This window comes from Lipophrys pholis (genome assembly GCF_963383615.2).
Source record: "Lipophrys pholis genome assembly, chromosome: 9".
In the NCBI taxonomy this organism is placed as follows: domain Eukaryota; kingdom Metazoa; phylum Chordata; class Actinopteri; order Blenniiformes; family Blenniidae; genus Lipophrys; species Lipophrys pholis.
In genome coordinates, this window is record NC_137639.1 from 30277656 (window position 1) to 30298397 (window position 20742).

The window sequence follows — 20742 nt, forward strand, 5'->3', positions numbered from 1 at the left end:
TTGGAAGTATTGTATTGGAGAAGAAAAAACAAACAAAAAAAAACCCCCAGAATATTATAATGATCATGCGCATCGTCCTCCAGCTATACAGTATGTATTCTCATTTCGTTAGTGGCACCTGGAACAAACATGCAGAGAAAAGCTTTGACTTTGTTTCCTGTTTTTATTTCTTTTCTTTTGTCTTCTTCTTTTCTTTTTTTTTCTTTTTTTTTTTTTGTATTTGTCATCAATATGTTATCTGCATGTGACGGGAAGGTTTGCGTCAGTGGACCCTTCATTGCTTTTTAAAAACTTCCTCTGATTTTGTTTGTACTGTATGTATTTTTTCAAAGGCTTTTGAGGCAGACCGCGAAAGTATAGGTCTGCCTGTGAAAGAGGCAGGACTTGTATATTTACTGGCTACCCGCCACCTCTGCAGTCGCAGAGTGGTTTTGTTGTGCACTTGTATTACTGAAGCACCCAATAAAAACACACTGTGGTTGGCTTGTGAGAAAAGGCCTGCGACTTCTGTGTTACTGCTCCGCCTGCAACTACACACACACACACACACACACACACACACACACACACACACACACACACACACACACACACACACACACACACACCTCTTCCACCGAGACGTTTCTCACTGCGTCGCCGCCAGGTAAGTGCCGTTTTTACTTCCTGCGTCATGAAGGTGTGGGGAGTCTGTCAAACCTGCGGGAGTGTAAGAGAAAAACACGTTATAGAAAACTTTGATTTGTTTTTCTGAAGACTGACGGAATAAATTAAAACGACCCCATCACTAAAAAACTACACGAGGCGCCCACTTTTTAAACTAATAATACTATTTTTACAATACACTTTCAGTATATACTATACACAAGTTCTATATATATATAGACAGTTTATACATGCACATCAAACATGTACACGTACGTACACACATATACATGATTGTACATAATATTGAACATCTACAAATAATAATATACCATTTAAATTTCATCAATTACATTTTACAAACAATATATAGTGTGACAATATTTTAACTAATATTCTCTATCACAATATATACCATTTATGTTAAGTATAAATATATTGTATATAAAGTTGTTGCTCTTCTTATACATATTATAGATATATGATTTAAAAAGCTTTTTAAACTGTCGCACTGTTTTAGGACGGCTAGCAGAGCAGCGGGTTACTAGCAGTGTAGCATTAGCTGATCCGCCAACACGCTTTTGTTTTCGTTGTGTCTGTTTACACAACAATGGAGCTCAGATGCTGAAAACAACTGAAGGAGTGGAACTTTTTGAAAACGGTCCGACTCTGGAAATGGTGAAAACGTGACACCTGCGTCGTTGGACAATAAGAACAATGGTTCCTCCGTCATGTGTCCTGACGCCCAGTTCATATTCTCCTGGAACTTGGTGCTTTTATTTTGACAAGTCACGGTAATAACAATCCAACTTGGTGCTCTGTCCACTAAAACGTCCTTGTTTTCTTTGTTTTGTTCTCGAGGTGCATATTTGTATGGTTTCATTACAAAAACAAAACAACGGCACCTACTAGTGGCCCAACATACCAACTACGTCGTTTTCCGTCGTTTCAACGTAAACTGACGTCGTTTTCAAACCGTTCCGAGGAAACTTCTGTTTCCACTTGAAGCGTCATGTAAACAGGGACTGAGAGAAGGCGGGTTTACACCACAGGCTCCGCCCACTCCGCAGGTCTTCATGCTCTATTCCGATTTTTTTGGGCTGGGATCTTTATTTATTTCTTTTTTTTTGCGTGATCATTTCAAACTCGACCTGCCGTGTGAACGTGATCGGACCGGATGTTTTCGGGCCCCAGAGCGCAGAAGAGGAGGTGAAGTCACGCCGAGCTAGAGACTCCTGGCACGCCGGTCAGCAACCAGGGTTGCCAGATGTGACTCAATGTTTCCAGCCCGAACAAGGTAAAACCCAAACACCTCGATAAGAACCAGCTCAAATCTCAGCCTGCGTAGGAATCATGTTAAAACCATCAAACTCTTTTATGTGTAATAAAGAACACAACATAAACACTCAATCTGCATTAATCTGCTTGAGCTTTATGGAGGACTGAATGTGCCAAAATTAAATAGATAAATATACCATTAAATAATTGTCATATATTCAAATTGGAATTAAATATATAAACGTGTCATTAATTAATAATACCAATTCATTTTATGTAAAAGACATATATAATTACTTCATTATTCAATTAATTCATTACCTTAATGTGCCAAAATAAATAAATAAATACACCATTAAATAATTGTCAATGTATTAAAATTGGAATTAAATATATAAACGTGTCATTAATTAAAATATTAATTAATCTTATGTAAAAAAAAAAATCCCATTTAATTATTTCACTATTTAATTAGTTATTTGATGGTCCGGTGTTGCACTGCTGCATAAATTATCTTTATTTACATATTTCAATTCCAAATTTAATCAATGAATTATTTAATAGTGTCTATTTATTCATTTCATTTTGTCACATTCAGTCCTCCACAGACTTTCTCTGCTTTGGTAGATTTATGAATTTATTTATTTTTTAGGTACAGCTGTGCAGTGGTTTGCACTCTCGCCTCCCCGGTTGGTATCTGGGTTAAGTTGAAGGGCGTCGCTCCAGATTTCCTCACGTCGTCCAGAAACATTCGTTTCATGATAATCAGGGAAAATGATGAAATGAATACTTTGATAAGTCTGTGTGTTTCTGTTTGGAAATATTTCAAGCACATCAATATTCAAGGTTTTGAGTTTTGCTGAACAAAAAAAAAAAAGCTTTTGTGCTCCTCCACTGAACACGATAAGTTTTGGCAGCGTTCCACTCTTGTTATAAATTAGTTACACAGCAGAAGCTCCTGATGTGTTTTAGGCTGAACTGAGCTGATTTATTTAATTCTTTTTTTTACTGTGCGTGTGTGTGTGTGTGTGTGTGTGTGTGTGTGTGTGTGTGTGTGTGTGTGTGTGTGTGTGTGTGTGTGTGTGTGTGTGTGTGTGTGTGTGTGTGTGTGTGTGTGTGTGTGTGTGTGTGTGTGTGTGTGTGTGTGTGTGTGTGTGTGTGTGTGTGTGTGTGTGTGTGTGTGTGTGTGTGTGTGAACACTAAGTTGGTAGCCAGGGGGCAGTTTGCCAACAAACTAACTGAAACCTCCCCGTCTGCATTAATTGGTGTTGAAATAACATCAGCAGATGTGTTTCTGCTCGAGCTTAGAAGAGGATTAGGCCGACGTGTTGCGGTGAGAACAAAATAATGATTTAGCCTTTGTGGGAACACATTGTGATTATTTTATATGTGATCACTTTTAAACGCAGTTCTTGACGTGAACTTGAATTTTAACTTGAAAATCATCAAAGATTGAGTGGATAGGGAAACTGCACAACATAATTAAATAGAGATTTAACTCTGTTCCCGCTTTACAGGCATATTAAAATACAATATATTTGTAATTCTACAAGATCGTTGCATAAAAGCTGCAAATAATTAAAAAAAAATCAATGCCTTTTTTATCACAGCAGCATTCGGGGGGGAAAAGGCGGTTTGAAATGACACATTGAAGGAACATTAAAATTACATTTCACTTGATTAAAAGCAAATAGTTTAAAAAAGGGAGAGAGAAATCGCAATCAGAAGCGGTTTCCCATTAACCTTCTGAAACTGCAGCGCCGCCGTCAGTATTTTCACCTCACGGCCTCTTTGTTATTACCTGATGACTAATTCATAGACGAGTCCGAGCGCGGGAGGGGAGGGTTACAGTTTCTGTGGTGGGTGATTCAGACGCTCGGCGGAGCTGAAGATTTAATAAATACTACTCCAAGAATCATCAAGACTGTCGAGATCAGAGGTGTCAAACATGAGGCCCGCGGGCCAAAACCGGGCAAATTGTGAAAATTAAAAAAAGAATTATAAACAAATTTCTTAAAGGGGTCATTTCATTCTGCTGTTCAACTCTTCCTCGTGGTCTCGTCCGTCTAAAAATGTTGTATTCAAAGTTTATTGATTTTCCTCCATTTGAATATTGGATCATAGGAGCTACATTCAGAATCTGCTGTGTCTGTGTGAGCTGGACTGGCTCCGCCCACACATGCCCATCTTGGGAAGAGGAGGAAGTACTTCCTCTCGTGGTGCCATGTGCCAGAGCAGAGCTGCCTAATTGTAAAGTAACTAAATATATATATATATATATATATAATTTTTTGGATTAAAGCAACCTGGGCTTCGAAGTACAACGGGCCTCCTTGCTAAATGCTGCAGCAGGATATTTCTTCAAAGGGAGGCCGACTTACGTTCCTACTGTGTCCACCACCAAACTTTTGTCTGACTTTATCTGTTCCGTATTCGTCCCTCGTCTATACGGCTTCATCCAATTTAGTTGTGGCTTGGCTGGGAACGATCCCAGAGGGCAAAGGCTCATCCATCACAATCAACACAACGAGACACAACCACACTGCTGGACTGTGGGAGTAAAACAGAAAAACACAAGCATATACCTCAGGTAAACATGGCAAAACTCCACACTGAAACTGGGCTCCAACCAGGCATTTTATGTGAGGCGAAAAGACAAACCACTAGTCCAAGTAGTTTCAATTGTGTCTCATAAATCACTGGTAATTCAAAGTAGATTTTAAACGCAGACTTGCTGATTTCCATGAGCTGCAGGTCAAGATTCTCAGAATTCTTTCCCAAAATAAAGGTGCTTGGAAATATTTCACATTATTTAATTAAAATGACATTAGAAAAGATTCACAAGGTAAGTTGATCTGAGACAGGCGAGCTGCTGGCTGCTGTCAAAGTAACCAGGCTTCTCTGAATCCAACTATGAGCGAAGGCAGGAGGCCCTGAACGTTCTCATGTGAGCATCACCAACAGAGGCACAACAAGCGTAAAGGCTGCGACCAGACTCTCCATCCATCCCAGTGCCAGCTCACCGGGGAAACTGAGAGGGACAACCACCCACATTCGTCTGCTAATCCGCCTCGCATGCAGGAATTTGGAGAAAGCCTAAGTATGCATGCAGGAGAGAACATGCCACCTCACCCATCCGAGCTCACTCAGGACAAATTCAGGGTACAAGGTCCAAACGCAAAGAGCAGACGCATGATCTTTTTGGAAAGTTAGAGGAAACCGGACAAAAACTCATGCATGTATCCTGAGGAGAACATGCAGCGTTAATGCATAAAACCTGCAGCCACACTGAAATCCATCGATCTGTGCATCCGTCCAGCGCTGTGGAACAAATCACAGCTAACTGAGGATAGACGTACTGTACTTAAGTTCACCCTGGACGGGCTGCCGTCCATCACAGGGCGAACAAGAGACTGACACACTCACATTCATACCTATGGGCAATTATACGCTTCACGTGCATGTTTTTGGAAGGAAAGTGGGGAAAATAAAATGTCATGCATGCAGGGGAGAACATGCAAACTGCAGAACAACTCTAAATTGGGATAATCTTGCTTGATCATCAATGAATTGTTCATTTTCATGATTATTTTTTTTTTATTAATGCATGTGTCATAGGTGTAACACCCGCGAAGTGTTTTAGATAAAGTGTATAAAAGTGGGTCTGTAGGCTTCGCCCTGCCTCCGGCAGTAGGACCGGTGTCGCTCAGCCCTCTGCAGCCGCGGTAGGCCACTTCCGTTCCGCAGAGGGCGACAGGCACCAGCCTCGACTGTGGCGGAGGTCCAGACACAATAGAGTGGGTAAGTTTCCAGCACAAGACACGCGGATTCTTGTCGTTGTTGGATGCTTCTTTGTACGGCGGCCTTTCGTCGAGCAGGTAAACGGGAGGGGGGAGGGGGGGGGTGGGGGTGTTTATTCGGGGTGTTGCGGTGGAAGGTCAGCCGGAGTCACGCTGTGGAACGAAAAAAGAAAAAGAACCGAGCAAGCAAACAAACAAACACGGAAAAGAGGCTCCGGCTATGTGCTGGAGAGGAGGACTCCTCCGCCGCCGCTCCGCTCGCGCACACCCGGCGCTATTTCGCCTCTTTTTTTTGTCCTTTTTTTCAAGACACAAACACGCATTAAACCCCCACAACCCCCGGGTTTGCCCCCCCCCCCCCCCCCTGGACGCTGCCGCACGGAGCTTTTTAACCCGCATAAAGCGGCGCTAGCGCGGATAACACGGGAGTCTCATCACGGCTGGGCCCGACTCGGTCCCGGGGGGAGGTGTGGTGTGTTAGCAGGTAACGCCGTGGCGTCGGAGAGGGGTGATATCCTCGTCCTTTTTTAGACGCGATATAATCCTACTCACGAGGCTTAATTTGTAATAATAATCCCCCCGAATACCTTTTATTTTGTATTATTCGGCCGCGGGAGGGTGAACTTGTGCTGCGCTAAAGCTAGCTCCGCGGCTAGCGGCGCTTCGAGAACGACAACAAAAAAAACAACAATACGATCAAAATAGAAGAATCTAACTGGATTATTTGTGCCAATCCCGAATTAAAATAATCCACCGTGGGGGATGTGACACTTGGAGGAGAAGATTGCTGCCTTAATGTGCGATGTAATGGATGAATAGCTTCCTGACACAATGCCTCAATTTATTAACGTTGATGGGATCTAGTGATATAAAGTCACTTAAATAATCATTATAATGGACTTATTTCTTAATTTGTCCTTGAAGCAGCACGTATTTGTTAAAGTGACGCCTGCGATCGTAGTGAAATGTCTTTTATTTTTTAAAGGGGATTAGAACTTTACAAGAAAAGTTATAAATATCCTCTTATTAATCACAAACGCCCCTAAAATCCACATAATCTGATGTTTCTAGTAACAAATAATGAGGGATTTAATAAGGAGTGATGGGTAAAACCCGCCTCATCCCAGGTATTGAAAAGCTGTGCAATTTCTTGGAATGTGATGATGTAAAGATCTGGAGTTTGTGGATTCCTTTTCAGCCTTTCAGCTCATTTTTTTTTATTATTCTTTATTTTCCCCACCGTGAGGTTACAGATTTACAAGATCCACATTTCTCCAATTCGAGGCTGCGCACACAAATTGACCTTCAATCCAGTCAGAACGTGCAGATCCGACACAGAAAGACCTTCGACTCGATCCTCAAACTGGGAATATTTACGCTATAAAACGAGATTGCTTGTTTTCCCAGCCAGGATTGATGATTCCTGCAATTTTCGTCCACGTTTTCGAGAGAAAACCGGGAAACTTTGGTTGCGTCTTGAAGGTCCGTTTGCACGAGTTCGGAGCCACGAATGCAACTTTTTGAAAACGCTCCGATTCGATCTCCGTGTGTGAATGTAAATTTTTGTAGCAGAACTCAAACGCTCCGAGTTCCCAGTTTAATGAGTAACGTTCTTAACAGAACACAGTCGAATGTTTTACAGAGAGAATTTGGGAAATCTCTTACTTATCAAGCGTGAAGCAGGAAACTCAGCAACACAAGACTTTTTAATTTTCTTTTTTTTTTTTAAATCTAATAATCTGGATTGATATGCTACAGCATCGAGCTTCGATATAAATGATTTAAATCAGAATCGGGAATAAAACTCTTGGTGTGTGTGTAAGCTCTGTCTGAGTGTGAGGAAAACATTACCATATTAAAATCCTTTTTTTTTATATATCCTGATTGACGTTACATTTTATATCGGATATCAAACTAGAATAAATCTACAAACCCGAAAAAGAAAGTCAAATAAGTGCGTTTTTAAGAGTAGTGTGTTTAATCTAACACGGAAGACGGTCTTCAAGTGTAAAACCGCCAGCACTTTTAATTTGCCTTTTTTGTTTTCGTTGGCGCCGCTGGATGCCGCCCCCTCCCGCCCCAGGTCCCCGGCTCTTCTCCAATCCAAACCGGTATGTCGGATGAGGATTCCCGTGCCAGCACCAGCTCTTCCTCGTCGCCACCTTCCTCCAGCCAGACCAGACAGAGGGACACGCCTTGCAAGAAGAAACGGGAGAGCAAAGCCAGCATGAGCAAGACCTCCAAGCTGCTTTCCACCAGCGCCAAAAGGTACCAAACCCCCCCCACCCCCCACCCCCCCGGGGGATTGAAGAGCGCCGATCCACTCGGTCTGCTTCCCGTCGGTTAAAACCCCCGGCGGTCGTACCTAAACCGGGGATCGGTGCTTTACTTCGTAGTAGTTTGTAGGAATGTGCTCTACAAGTCGTATCCATCAAACTATCGTCATAAAAAAAGGAGAAAAAAAAAACATTCAGTGAATTTGTTTTGCCCACAAAGGCGGCTTTGTTTTTGTTTGGTTTCTTGTTCTTTGTCACATTAACAGTTTCCCTGCTTTCCTCCAGTCCCTCACAAGTTGTTGGACTCTGAACTCTTTCCGATGCTCCGTTTGTTTTTGTTTTTTGCTGTGCGGTCATAATTCTAGTTAAATGTTTGCTGTGTGCCGCTGTTGGTTAGATACACGAGTCGTTCTGTAGCAGCATTCTGTTATACAGTGACATCTAGTGGTCCAACAAGGTATGTACCGGTGTATGTTCATGAATCAGTCGCTTCTTAATATAAGTGGCATAAACAAACATTAAAAAAAAAAAAAAGAAAAAGTGAGAGTTGTACTCCAGAAAATACGGTAATCGTCACTTTTAGTGGAGTAAATCATGACCAAGCACTTCTACTATAAGACGGAGGAAAAAAATTAAACTTAAAATAAATCAACATGCACACTTTGGAGGCTCTGCAGAGCCGCCGCATAGCCGGACGTGTACTTCCCAAAAAGTTTTAAATACACATCGACGTGACACCGAACGCAAAAGGGGAAGTGTGCAGACCGCGAGGGCTGTGATTGGTCCGCTCTCCACTACGCCGTGAGGCGTGTTGAGAAACGCCGTGAGGCGTGTTGAGAAACGCCACACGTGACCCAGAGGATGGAGAATTTCGTGAACGACACACAGTGAACTCATTGTTCTGATTGAAACCGAACGATTCATTCAGAAACTTGGAATTTTCACAGTTTAGTAGTCGTAGTAGTAGTTTATTCGGTCAACCTAATACACAAAGCAACAATGGAGGAAGACCGAAGTGTTTAAGCTGAAGTTTAACTTATTTTGCCTAAAGCCTTTACATAATACACGGAAAGCTTCTGCAGTTTAAGTAACGGAAACAAAAACAAAAGCATTTTCTTTACCGTTCCTGAGAAACCAAACATAAACTGTCCTCACGGTTACTTTAAATCTCCATGTTTTTCACAAGTGTTGAGCTTCAACCGCCTTTTAAATGTTTTAAGCGTATTTGATTTTTTTTAAGTTTTCCACCAAGTTGTTCCAAAGACCAACCCCTTCTTCCAGAAACAACTGGAGGTGAAGCAAGACGGAAGTCTTCGGTTCTCTGTTCATGCTGTGGTGAACATCTGATTTCACGTTTTATTTACACGATGATAGAAAGAAATCGTTTCGTGGATGAAATGAAATCCTGACTTCTTCCATTATGAGAGAATTTCTTCTGCTGAAAGAGGAAATGATGTCTGAGTGATATTTTCTCTTTCTAAACCCACAGACGTAGAAACAGAGACCATATATTTTTACTTTAATGGAGCGTGGAAGGAGTCTCCTCAGGAGATCGTAACCCACCATCCGATTTCAGAGAGCAAAACAACGCGTCTCTTTATTTATTTATTTTTTCCTCTTAAATAAAAAGGCCACGCCTCATGTATTCGCTCGTATTATACTTTCACAGTCTGGGAAACATCCAGCGTGCGTGAAGAAGTTCAGTTTTAGCCTGTGAATCAGTTCCAGTGTGAGGAGGAGGGTTAAGTGAAGGAAATCTCCGTCGCTCTTCTCTTAACGGTGTTTTTGTTTCTGTCCTTCAGGATTCAGAAGGAGCTGGCTGACATCACACTGGACCCTCCACCAAACTGCAGGTGGCTTCTTCAATCCTTTTTTTTTTTAATTACTATTATTATTGGTATTTTCCATGGTTCACATTATTTCCCCTCACAACATTTTGCCTTTGACACTCGCCTGTACATCACAGCTGAATCTCCACAAAACATCCAAACCTTCTATAAACGGTACAGAGAAGAATGATTGGTCCTTCCGTCATCTTAGAAATACACATACTCGCTGCTTTAGCGTACCTGATCCATCTTTTAACACATTTTGTTTCGGTCAGATGTAATTCTGTCCATCTTAAAAACATGATAGATGACCTCAATCCACTCGTCCACCGTCGGTTTTTCTAGTTTCAGCCACTTCCTTGTAACGGCCTTTGTGTCTGAAATAGATATTGATCCCGAGACGAGAAGTTATCAGGCGGCAGAACTGCGAGACACAAACAAACTCAAATGGAATGTCTGTCAGAAGTGTCCTCTGAAGACGTTTATAAACCTGCTGAAAAGGCCTCGATGCCGTACAGGGCCGGAATGTGTGGAGCTGGTCGTCTCCAACATGCAGATGAGTTGGTGTCATGTTTTTTTTCATTGCACCGGTGTTATAAGAAAATTAAAAAAAAATCGAATGAGACTTTTCCAGCGAACGTCTCTCCTTCGTCTTGAATTAGAAGTTTTCCATTGGATTCCACACAACTTCCCAATCTTCTGCTGTCAAAAACACGTTAGAAACACTTTGCCGGTGGGTTTCAGTAAACTTTGGATTGGGAACCACAACTTCTTTTAGTGATGCACACAATCCCAAAGTAATCCGTGTGCGTTTGTTATGTTTTGAAGGCTCTTGATTTCATTGCTCCCAAATTAACCCGATAGTCACCGCTTTGTTTATACTGCGGCCGGCTGTCAGAAGTAGTGGTTAAGATAGTGACGGGAGTCGTGCCTGACTGTGATTCGGCTTCTTTATCGATGCAAACGTCCGATAAAACTGCATCAGCTGATGTGTTTATTATCCATGGAGTAATCACACACATGATCGGTTGATTAATGTCGACTGAGAGTCCAAAGTTATTATCGGTGGACACATTCTTCTTGTTATGAATCGTTGTCGTGATTGAAACCATTCCCACGATTATCTATTAACTACTCAGATGAAGTTATATTAAGATACGACACGTATATACGACCGTTTGTTGTGCCGCTGCTCAACAAACAGGTTTTCTTCCTGGTTAGTTGACCGGTTGGCTGAACTGCAGTGGTCGGTGTCGCTTCAAGGTCTTCGACTCGTCAGTGTTTGTGGGGACTGAAGGCTTTGCTGAGTGGTTTAATCCAACCGATGAGCTCCTGCAGACGTTAATGTCTGCATCTACTCAATGTTTACTCCCTCCAGGATCTCACTGGCAAAAAATATTTTACCAAAAAGAACCTTGATATGCAGGTCATTTTCTCAAAAACTGATCAAATCTCTCAACGTCTCCACTTGCCGCCGCCGCTCCCTTCCTCCTTAAGCAAAAATCACTGCGAAATCCAGGAGGCTGACCTCCGACCTCCCAGTGCGAGGAGCAGCTTCTCCCATCCAGGCTGAGCAGATCAAGCGGGCCGCTCCGGGCTACAGACCGTCTGAAACATGAACTCAGAGTCCTGATCAATTAAAAGAATTACCGTTTATTCATAGTTTAACTGCATCACTGTCTGTACTTTCAGTTGCTGCCAGACTCTTTAACAGCAGCTTTGTTGTGCGTGGGAACGACAGTAGGACCCAACAAAATCTGTCCACTTTTGCTTTCTCTCGACTCGCTGTCTTTCATGTCTTTCATGTCTTTCATGTTTACCGCCCCCATTGAATCGGTGCAGATTTGTCTCATTTCTTCTGCTGCTTCTTCTTGAGTACAGCTGGTTTGGCCAGATCGAACACAATCAAGTGTAACATGCAGTTTTCTTCTGCAGCACTGGGAAGTTTTTATTTTTTCTCAATACGTCATGATCCCTTCTTACGATCGCTTAATGAGACGATGTGTTTCCCATTACTTCATCATGACTCCAGCTTGTTGAAGTTAAATTAATGTCTCGAGTGTTTTGGATGGATGACTGCGGCTGGAAAAAGCTCCCGACACTGACGGACAACTACAGCGATGAAATAAAAATTAAAAAAAGAGAGAGAGAGAGAGCTTAATGACATTGAGGCTAATTCTCATCCAAGTGATTCTGGGAGTGCTGAGCAGCTTAAAACACAGCCTGCCTCTGCAGGTGACGGATGGATACTAATCAGTCTCGTATTCATTTAAGAATTCCACTTGAACTAATGCAGGAAGGAAGTATTGTTAGTTTGTCTTTCTGCTTTGTTTACAATTTAAACCAGACGAGGACAGTAGTCGCCAGGAAGAAAACCGGAGGAGAAGCCGATGTAAGACGTTTGTTACGATCCCGGTACGACTTTCAACAAACGATTAAACCCTCAGTGTAGGATCCATTTCAACTAAGGCCTTCACGCCAATGTGTCAAGTTAAAACGCGTCATTTTTAAGTGTTTTGAAAACTAAGTCCATTCAGAGGGAAATGGCAGAAGTACTGAGAACATAGTAGTAAGTATGTTTTTGTAATGACATCACATACGTGCAGAAAATAATACGGCACAAACATAAACAAAGTTTCGATTATTTATTTTTTCTCCCCCCGTTTCCATGGAGACGGAGCGTTTTCGAAAAGCTCCACGCTTGAAGCCGGTTTCAAAAAGTCGCATTTTCAGTGACTCCGAACACCGCGTAAACAAACACAATGAAAGTTCCTGTTTTCTTTACGGTGCTTTTTCTTTTTCTTTTTGGTTCTAATCAGAGGCGTCTGTTCTTTTTCTTCGCTGTTGAATTTGTTTGTTTTAAAAAATCCCATCTGCAGTTCCTACCAGCTGCGTTTCAGACACTCAGCGGTTGTTGAATTCGTTTTTAAGTTTTAATATTTGTTGGCACCAGATCTGACCTAATGTTGAAATAATGGAGTGAATTGTACTCTTGAGCGAATCTGCACCGTACTGTGTTAACAGTCTTTTTCTTATGTTTTAATGAATGAATGGATTTATTTGGATTTTCTAAATGTTCATACAAAATGAAAAATACTAATTTACATGAATCATTTTTGATGACGCGTTAAAAAAAACAAAAAACAGTATGACACAAGAGTCCTAAATAAGACTTATTTCTGTTGTGATTAAAAAAAATTTAATAAAATTAAATAATGAACATTAAACACAAAATTGTATAAATGTAGAATAAATATATATATACAAGTTATACCTGCAGAGTTATTCATCAAACTGTATATATAGATCCCAACATAAGTTATCACAGACCAATTAACCATAAAAAAGAATAGAAAAAACTGAAGTGAGAAATAGAAACTATACATCACACTTTAGTTAAAAAGTTTTTTCGAATGAGAAAAATCAATTTAAAAACTCAAGTGGGAGAAAAAGCAGTATATGGGAATAATGAAGTAGTTTGTATGGATTCCAATAAAAAAACAACCTAAATACGAATGTTAAAATCGTGACGACATACATTTGTGTTCTAAGATGCTGGTCTGCCGCTCTCACATCTTATTACAGACAAACGAGGTGAAGCACATACAAACATAAATACTCGTCTCGTTCAATGAGTCTTTTCAGTCCGGCTAAAGAAATCCTCGGTCGCAGGAAACAAATCAGTCCTGTTTTCAACACGAGCCGGACTGGATTGCAGTCAGAGCTCTGATCCCCATTTGTGATGTGATCACATCTTCCTCCTCCTCCTCCTCCTCCTCCTCCGTCACGTTTCTGCTCGTATCTCTTACCGTCCAGTTAATTAACTGATGAACCGTCTCGTAGTCGGCGGGGGAAACTCAAAACTCTGCCTAGTGTCTGTTAGCTTTGATCCCCCCCCCCCCCCCCCCCCCCCCCCGGGGTTTTTAAATCAATACTATTATGTCTTGTACTCACGGCCCCCGAGGGCTCGGAGACCACATGTTCTGCATGTAGGGGGGGGATAACAGCAGCGCCACTTTGAGGGAAAATCAATACAGATTACCGATCGTGACGCAGAGACGCTTCACCAGGGATTTGCTTTGAACTTCTCCTGAATGATGCACGAGGGAACGTGAACTTTGACCGCTGCACGTCGAAGGAACAAAACACACACCGAGGGAGTTTCTACTCCACGTTGTTTGTTTTGTTTTTTTCTTTTCTTTTCTTCCCCCCGACACACAAAAACAGGCAGATCTTGAATGGAGAGTACCCGTTTCTATTGGTCTGTCCCCCGCGTCCTCCTGTGAGTCATCATGTCATACACAGTACGAGAATGAACGTGTGACTTTCATGTCTGCACGCCGCTGGTGAGCAGCCCGTGATGCACTCTTGACATATTGACACCGTCTCCCCCGCCTTTATGCTGCTTTGTGTTTGAGATTAACTCTGTGATGGCGGCCTGCCGTTGGTTTCCCATGTGGGGTTTGATTTCGTTTCCTTTTTTTTTCTGAATTATTAATGCATGCGTGCGAGTGAGCCGACAAGAAACGTGTAAAATCCTGAAAGCAAAGTACAGCCGGCCACTTAAAGGACATTTACAATACGTCTATACACGTTAACTTGCACAACAAGGTAATGATATTAATCAATTAATCCTGATTCTTTTTCTGTCTCTCCCTCGTCCTTGTCCCTTGTACTTTAAGCATTTGGGAAGCAACCAGCGCTGGTTAAATATTCAAAGATTTTGGGGTGGTTATTACTATACAATCATAAATTGATAATTTATTATTATTATTTATATAATAAATGGAGCAACAAAAAAAAAGGTTTAGCCCCCCCTCTAACGCACGAAAAAAAACAACTCTACATTCATTTAGTAGTGGCGGCCCGCCATATTTTGAAATATACATTAAGAGGAACGCCGTTAATATCCCGTTTACACAACAATGTCTTCAAGTGAAAACCGTTTTGCTTTTTATTTGTATTTTTTCTGCATTTTGAAAACATGGCGGAAAAACTGTAGATTTCATGTTGGGCAGCGTTAATTTCCAACGAACACCAACAACCTTTCACAATAAAATGTGCAAAATATTAGAAAGTCTGTTCAACCAAACACCAGTCGCTGTGAGAAAATGCGTGTGCGTTTATTGAAGGTATTCAATGGGGTTTCGTACTGATGTTGGCAGCTGCCGTGTTTTTTTTTACAACGGAGGTACACGGCTGCCAGGTCAAATTAAAATTTCTGCTGTATCTAATTTTGACACATAACCTCTCTGATTCACGTTGGACACATGGTGTGGTGATTCAAAGTGTGTGTAATCTGTGTGTGCAGTGCTGGCCCCAAAGGAGACAACATCTATGAGTGGAGGTCGACCATCCTGGGACCGCCTGGCTCCGTGTATGAGGGTGGCGTCTTCTTCCTGGACATCGCCTTCACGCCGGATTACCCCTTCAAACCCCCCAAGGTATAAACCCTGGCAGGATGGCCTGAAATAAAACATTCATGTTTGAGCAGCTTTTGATTATAGTTTCAAGGAATCAAAGAAAATAATAAAAAATGTCTTAAACTGTAATTATGTTTGAGATACTGTATTTGTGGTTTTAATTTAGTTTCCAATATGTTATCACAGGTTATGTGTCGTGAAGTTTCAATGTAAATTAAAGCAGCGTTGGACGGGACCTCGCACTCTGGCCCCTTTTAAATATTGTTAAAAGATACATTTTGAAGGTTTTAACAAAAAAGGACTTAATTTGAAAAATGTGCAGGACTTTTATTTTGAAAATCAACTAACCATCTAATCTAGCTAATTCCTAAATATCAATTTAACTTCTTTTTTGTAAATTAAATAAACAAGGACTTTTATTTTGAAGGAGTTTGGGGCTTTTATTTTGAATGACAGCTCACCCTTAGCCTCGGTAATAACGAAACATCAATTTCTAAGATTTGTAATGTCCTTTTAATAAACAAGTACTTTTATTTTGAAAAGATCATGGACTTTTATTTTGAAAGCCAGCCCTAGCGCCACCTAGAAATCACCCCTAGCCTAGCTAAACACTTAACATCCTGTTTGAAGTCAACATTGTAATTTTTGATAAACAATGACTTTTCTTTTGAAGGAATTTGGGGCTTTTATTTGGAAAGTCAGTACATGCAGGTTAAGTGGTCACAGTTTGGTTGTCATGGTATTGCCTTTGGCGGCTACTGAAATCTAAACCGCTCGAGTAGTCCAACGGTTCTAAGCAGAAGTGTCTCCGCTGCCTTTCAAAATAAGATTATGATTAATTGACAAATTGCAGACTTCCTGTTGGATTTAGGTCGGGGTATCGCCGTACATAAAAAAAAAGCTAAATATCAAACAATAAAAGAAAAACTCCACTCAGAATGTTTAAAGATTAAACCACAGCAGCTCGTTGGTTCTCGGTCAGTTTTTGTTTTCTGCCGTCGCTGAGACGTTCCACCTGCTCTCCTGCTTCTTTCATTTACTTCCTTATTTATTTAAAGACCGAAACACTTTGACTGCCAGCTGGTTTACGAGCGTCTCCTGTTGGAGATGCTGATCCGACGTTTAAAGAAACATTGAGCACAACGTTTCTGTTTTCAGCTTTAAAAGGCCTTTTAACTCTGATTTAGTTAAATAAATCTTTTAATGTCATTCTTCATATGTATATATCCATATTGTGGTTTTGCACAAAAACTCTTCAGGATGGTTTATTTTACCAGCTGATTGTGTTTGTAGACTTTATTGTGGCTCTGCTGCGGCTTGTTTCGTCTCCACGGGATCATTTCTCCCAATTAACCACCGCCGTGACACAAACGGGCCGTTGTGGCGACGACACCGGTCCCCGTGGTTTAGACAACATGTATAAATAAATAAGTTGCTTTTATCTGTTTTAATCAAGCTCATTTCCAGCCGCAACGAAACAAATGTCATCAAATTAGTGACGGTGGAGGGGAGAAGCGGGATTGAGTGCGCCGCTCCGCAGGGATTAACGCCGAATCGGGAGTATTTATTTGTTTTGATTAAAACTCCCACATATCAGCTGCTCCTTACTCGGCATGGAAACACACAAAATACACAGAACCGCAATCTAACGGAGCGGCGGGTTGAAAACACATCCAGTTTGTTCTGTTTGCTTTGGAAGTGTGCCACGCTGCTCCGGCTTCAATGTTTACCTGCTCAGTTTCCACGCCGCCGCCGCTCGCTTGTTTACAGTTTTCCAGGAGCTGATAAGACGAAAGTGACGTTCCTGCTTTCAGCCACAAGGGGGCGTACAGCATGTTGTTTTAGTGTGGCCATGTCAACATTCACTCTTTGGTAGGAGGAGGTATCATAAATACACTTGTTCAGTTCATAAAAAAAAATACATGAAAAGAAGCATAAACATATAAACGCACAGAATTTAACTGATCTAAAGCAGAATGAAAGGCAGTATTTAAGAAAATACAAAAAAAAAAAACGAAAGACAAATACTTAAGTGCACTTAAATGCAGAATAAAAATGTAGAAAAAGCACAAAATAAAAAGAACATAAGATTCTATAAATGCATTATAATGCAGCTTAAAAAAAATCACAAAATAAACGGCATCTAATAGAGAATATCTGATACGCACTGAAATACAGTATGACATTTTTATAAAAGCACAAAATGTAAATTATGTAAAGCACAATATAATCTGGTGTGGGAATATGTTTGGTTTTTTTTAAAAACTAATGGAAAAACAAATCTGGAAAATATCTGCAGTGTGGAAAAAATCTAATGGAAAAGTAAAAATACAAAATGGGAAATATCTGTACTGAAATACAATGTAGAATATCTAAAGAGATCAAAACAACTGCATCCAAAGCACAAGCAAATGTGCCAAAACACAGAATTGAAAGTCTCTAATAAAGTTCTGCTAAAAAGAAAACGATCACCAGAATAGAAAGAAGAAACGCCCAGGAAACATTTTAGTTCTTCTGCAGTTAAATTCTAGAATCATTTATATTAAATAGAAATAAAACGACCTCTTTTAACTGAAGCGAGAAAACAAAAAGCTCCTTTTCATGAAGACATTAATGTTTTCAGGCGTTTCGTCTGCAGTCCTCAGCCTGAAGTGGTGTCTGTGTCTGCAGGTAACTTTCCGTACCAGGATCTATCACTGCAACATCAACAGCCAGGGTGTGATCTGTCTGGACATCCTGAAGGACAACTGGAGCCCGGCGCTCACCATCTCCAAGGTGCTGCTGTCCATCTGCTCCCTGCTCACAGACTGTAACCCAGGTGAGACCGCCGCATCACGCCGCATCGCGCCACATCGCGCCGCATCACGCCGCGCCGCATCACGTCACGCCGCACCACGTTTCTGCACCAACATCCGACTTTGTAACTGAACCGATCCGGCGCTCCGCTACACAAACACATCATTAACACAGGAGATACTTAGAAGGGATTTTTACAAAATACTTTAAATGGTACTCTGGAACGGGGAATACAGCTTTTAAAAAACAAAACAAACACCTCAATCAAAAGATATTTTATGCTTTAAATTCATTAATGGATTTTGTCTAAAACAAAACAAGTATAAAAGAAAGTTCATGACGTTTATACAACAGTAATTATGGAGTATTTTTAAAATCATGTAGTATAATATTTAGTTTTATGAGTTTTAGACACTATGAACACACGTTGGACGCATGCATCCTGACAGGAAGTGTGTCGTTGAGCGAATATTCACACTTTAAGAGAATGAAGGTCAAACCAAAGTGTTCGGTATGTAAACGTGTCGACGTCGTCATGTCATCTGTCACCGTGTAAACTCACTAACTCACAACTTTCACATAGACCGACACGTTTCACCACTTTCCCCCAATCTCTGCCCAGTTTCCCCCAGTTTCCCCCAGTTTCCCCCAGCTTCCCCCCAGCTTCCCCCCAGTTTCCCCCCAGTTTCCCACCAGTTTCCACTAGCTGTCCACTAGCTGTCCACTAGCTGTCCACTAGCTGTCCACTAGCTGTCCACTAGCTGTCCACTAGCTGTCCACCAGTTTCCCACCAGTTTCCCACCAGTTTCCCCCCAGTTTCCCCCCAGTTTCCCACCAGTTTCCCACCAGTTTCCCACCAGTTTCCCACTAGCTGTCCACTAGCTGTCCACTAGCTGTCCACTAGTTTCCCACCGGTTTCCCACCAGCTTCCCACCGGCTTCCCCACCAGCTTCCCCACCGGCTTCCCCACCAGCTTCCCCACCAGCTTCCCCACCAGCTTTCCACTAGTTTCCCACCAGTTTCCCACCGGTTTCCCACCGGTTTCCCACCGGTTTCCCACCAGCTTCCCACCGGCTTCCCCACCAGCTTTCCACTAGTTTCCCACCAGTTTCCCACCAGCTTCCCACTAGTTTCCCACCAGCTTTCCACTAGTTTCTACCGTTTCCCACCAGTTTCCCATCAGCTTTCCACCAGTTTCCCACCAGTTTCCACTAGTTTCCCACCAGCTTTCCACTAGTTTCTACCGTTTCCCACCAGCTGTCCACCAGCTTCTACAGTTTCCCACCAGTTTCCACTAGTTTCCCACCAGCTTTCCACTAGTTTCTACCGTTTCCCACCAGCTGTCCACCAGTTTCTACAGTTTCCCACCAGTTTCCACTAGTTTCCCACCAGCTTTCCACTAGTTTCTACCGTTTCCCACCAGTTTCCCATCAGCTTTCCACCAGTTTCCCACTAGTTCATATCAGTTTCCACCAGTTTCCCACTAGTTCATATCAGTTTCCCACTAGTTCATATCAGTTTCCACCAGTTTCCCACTAGTTCATATCAGTTCCCACCAGTTTCCCACTAGTTCATATCAGTTCCCACCAGTTTCCCACTAGTTCCCACCAGCTTCCCAACCAGCTTCCCAGCAGTTTCCCCACTTCTCCCAGTTTCTAATTCCCACCAGCTTCCCCCAGTTTGCGTCCCTCCTGAATCCTCCTCGGAGCTCTGCAGCTCTTTGCAGCGTCATGGAGGTGAACACACACACAGAAAGAAAAACCCTGTTTGAGTCAGAAGTGGTAGAGAAGTTCTTTAGAAGCTGGACGGCTCCAGGAGTCGAGGGAGAAACTCCAGGCTGCAGCGTAGCGGTCTATAACGGTCATTACTTCTGTTGTTTCCACAGGAAAGTCTGTGTCATTCTCACTTCCTTATACCAGCTCCGCCCCACAAGGACGCCTTTTAACAACCACTGACACACACACACACACACACACACACACACACACACACACACACACACACACACACACACACACACACACACACACTTATTGACGTTGATGGGAGTGTTTGAACTTTGAACTTGTTTCCACGCAGCCGACCCCCTGGTGGGAAGCATCGCCACCCAGTACACGACTAACAGAGCGGAGCATGACCGAACAGCCAAACAGTGGACGAAGAGATACGCCACATAGAGCCAGCGCCGAGGGAGGAGGAGGAGGAGGAGGAGGAGGAGGAGGAGCAGGAGGAAGGGCGGGGCGGGGGGTGGGCTCGGGGGTGTTTGTTGGGCAGTTATTTCTATCTCAGATTTTTAGTACTTTATTGTCTGGTATATTTTTTGCTTCCTGATTAAGTTATCTCCACAAATATGGTAATAAAGGAACACAATGGAACGGAAGTCTGCTGTTTGTTTTTATTTTTATTGACGGATTAATTGGCAGCAGACGGAAATGAATGGACAATAAAGTGTGTTTATAATGCAGGCATTACAAAAGAAGAAGGGTGGAGTGGCTGGGGTAGGACGATCCCCGGTTTGAGTCTTTTGTCTCTCTGACCAGGTTCCTTCTAAAAAAAACCAAACATTTAAATTCAAACATTTAGAGTTAATTAGTGACTCAAAAATCAAATGTGTGTGATTTGTCTTTCTGTTGGTCTGAATGGGATAAAGTCTCCAGAATGTGACCGTCTTCATGCTTGTTTCTGGACTTTTAGG

At 42.0% G+C, this 20742-nt stretch overlaps 1 protein-coding gene across 5 annotated transcripts; it reads left to right on the plus strand.

Annotated features, from left to right (window-relative positions):
* The first annotated feature begins 5559 nt into the window (after positions 1-5559).
* LOC308114655 (ubiquitin-conjugating enzyme E2 E1) lies at positions 5560-20716 on the plus strand. 5 transcript variants are annotated; one of them, XM_080471707.1, is made up of 6 exons: positions 5560-5724; positions 7807-7991; positions 9802-9852; positions 15140-15272; positions 17922-18069; positions 20127-20716. In XM_080471707.1, the coding sequence occupies exons 2-6, from the start codon at positions 7837-7839 to the stop codon at positions 20222-20224; spliced, it is 585 nt and encodes a 194-aa protein (XP_080327833.1). In that variant the 5' UTR covers positions 5560-5724; positions 7807-7836; the 3' UTR covers positions 20225-20716. The 5 variants fall into 5 exon arrangements, with proteins under 5 accessions (XP_080327833.1, XP_080327835.1, XP_080327832.1 ...); XM_080471709.1 differs by having other exon boundaries at positions 5652-5723; positions 7774-7991; positions 20127-20425; XM_080471706.1 differs by having other exon boundaries at positions 5698-5801.
* Positions 20717-20742: the final 26 nt, after the last annotated feature.

Bases quoted from the DNA above. Each gene is read 5' to 3' on its own strand.
- LOC308114655 (XM_080471705.1), top strand. From the start codon at position 5,768: ATGCTTCTTTGTACGGCGGCCTTTCGTCGAGCA. The intron at 5,801-7,773 runs GGTAAACGGGAG...TTTGTTTTCGTT, and splicing joins CGGCGGCCTTTCGTCGAGCA to GGCGCCGCTGGATGCCGCCC. The intron at 15,273-17,921 runs GTATAAACCCTG...CTGTGTCTGCAG, and splicing joins ACCCCTTCAAACCCCCCAAG to GTAACTTTCCGTACCAGGAT.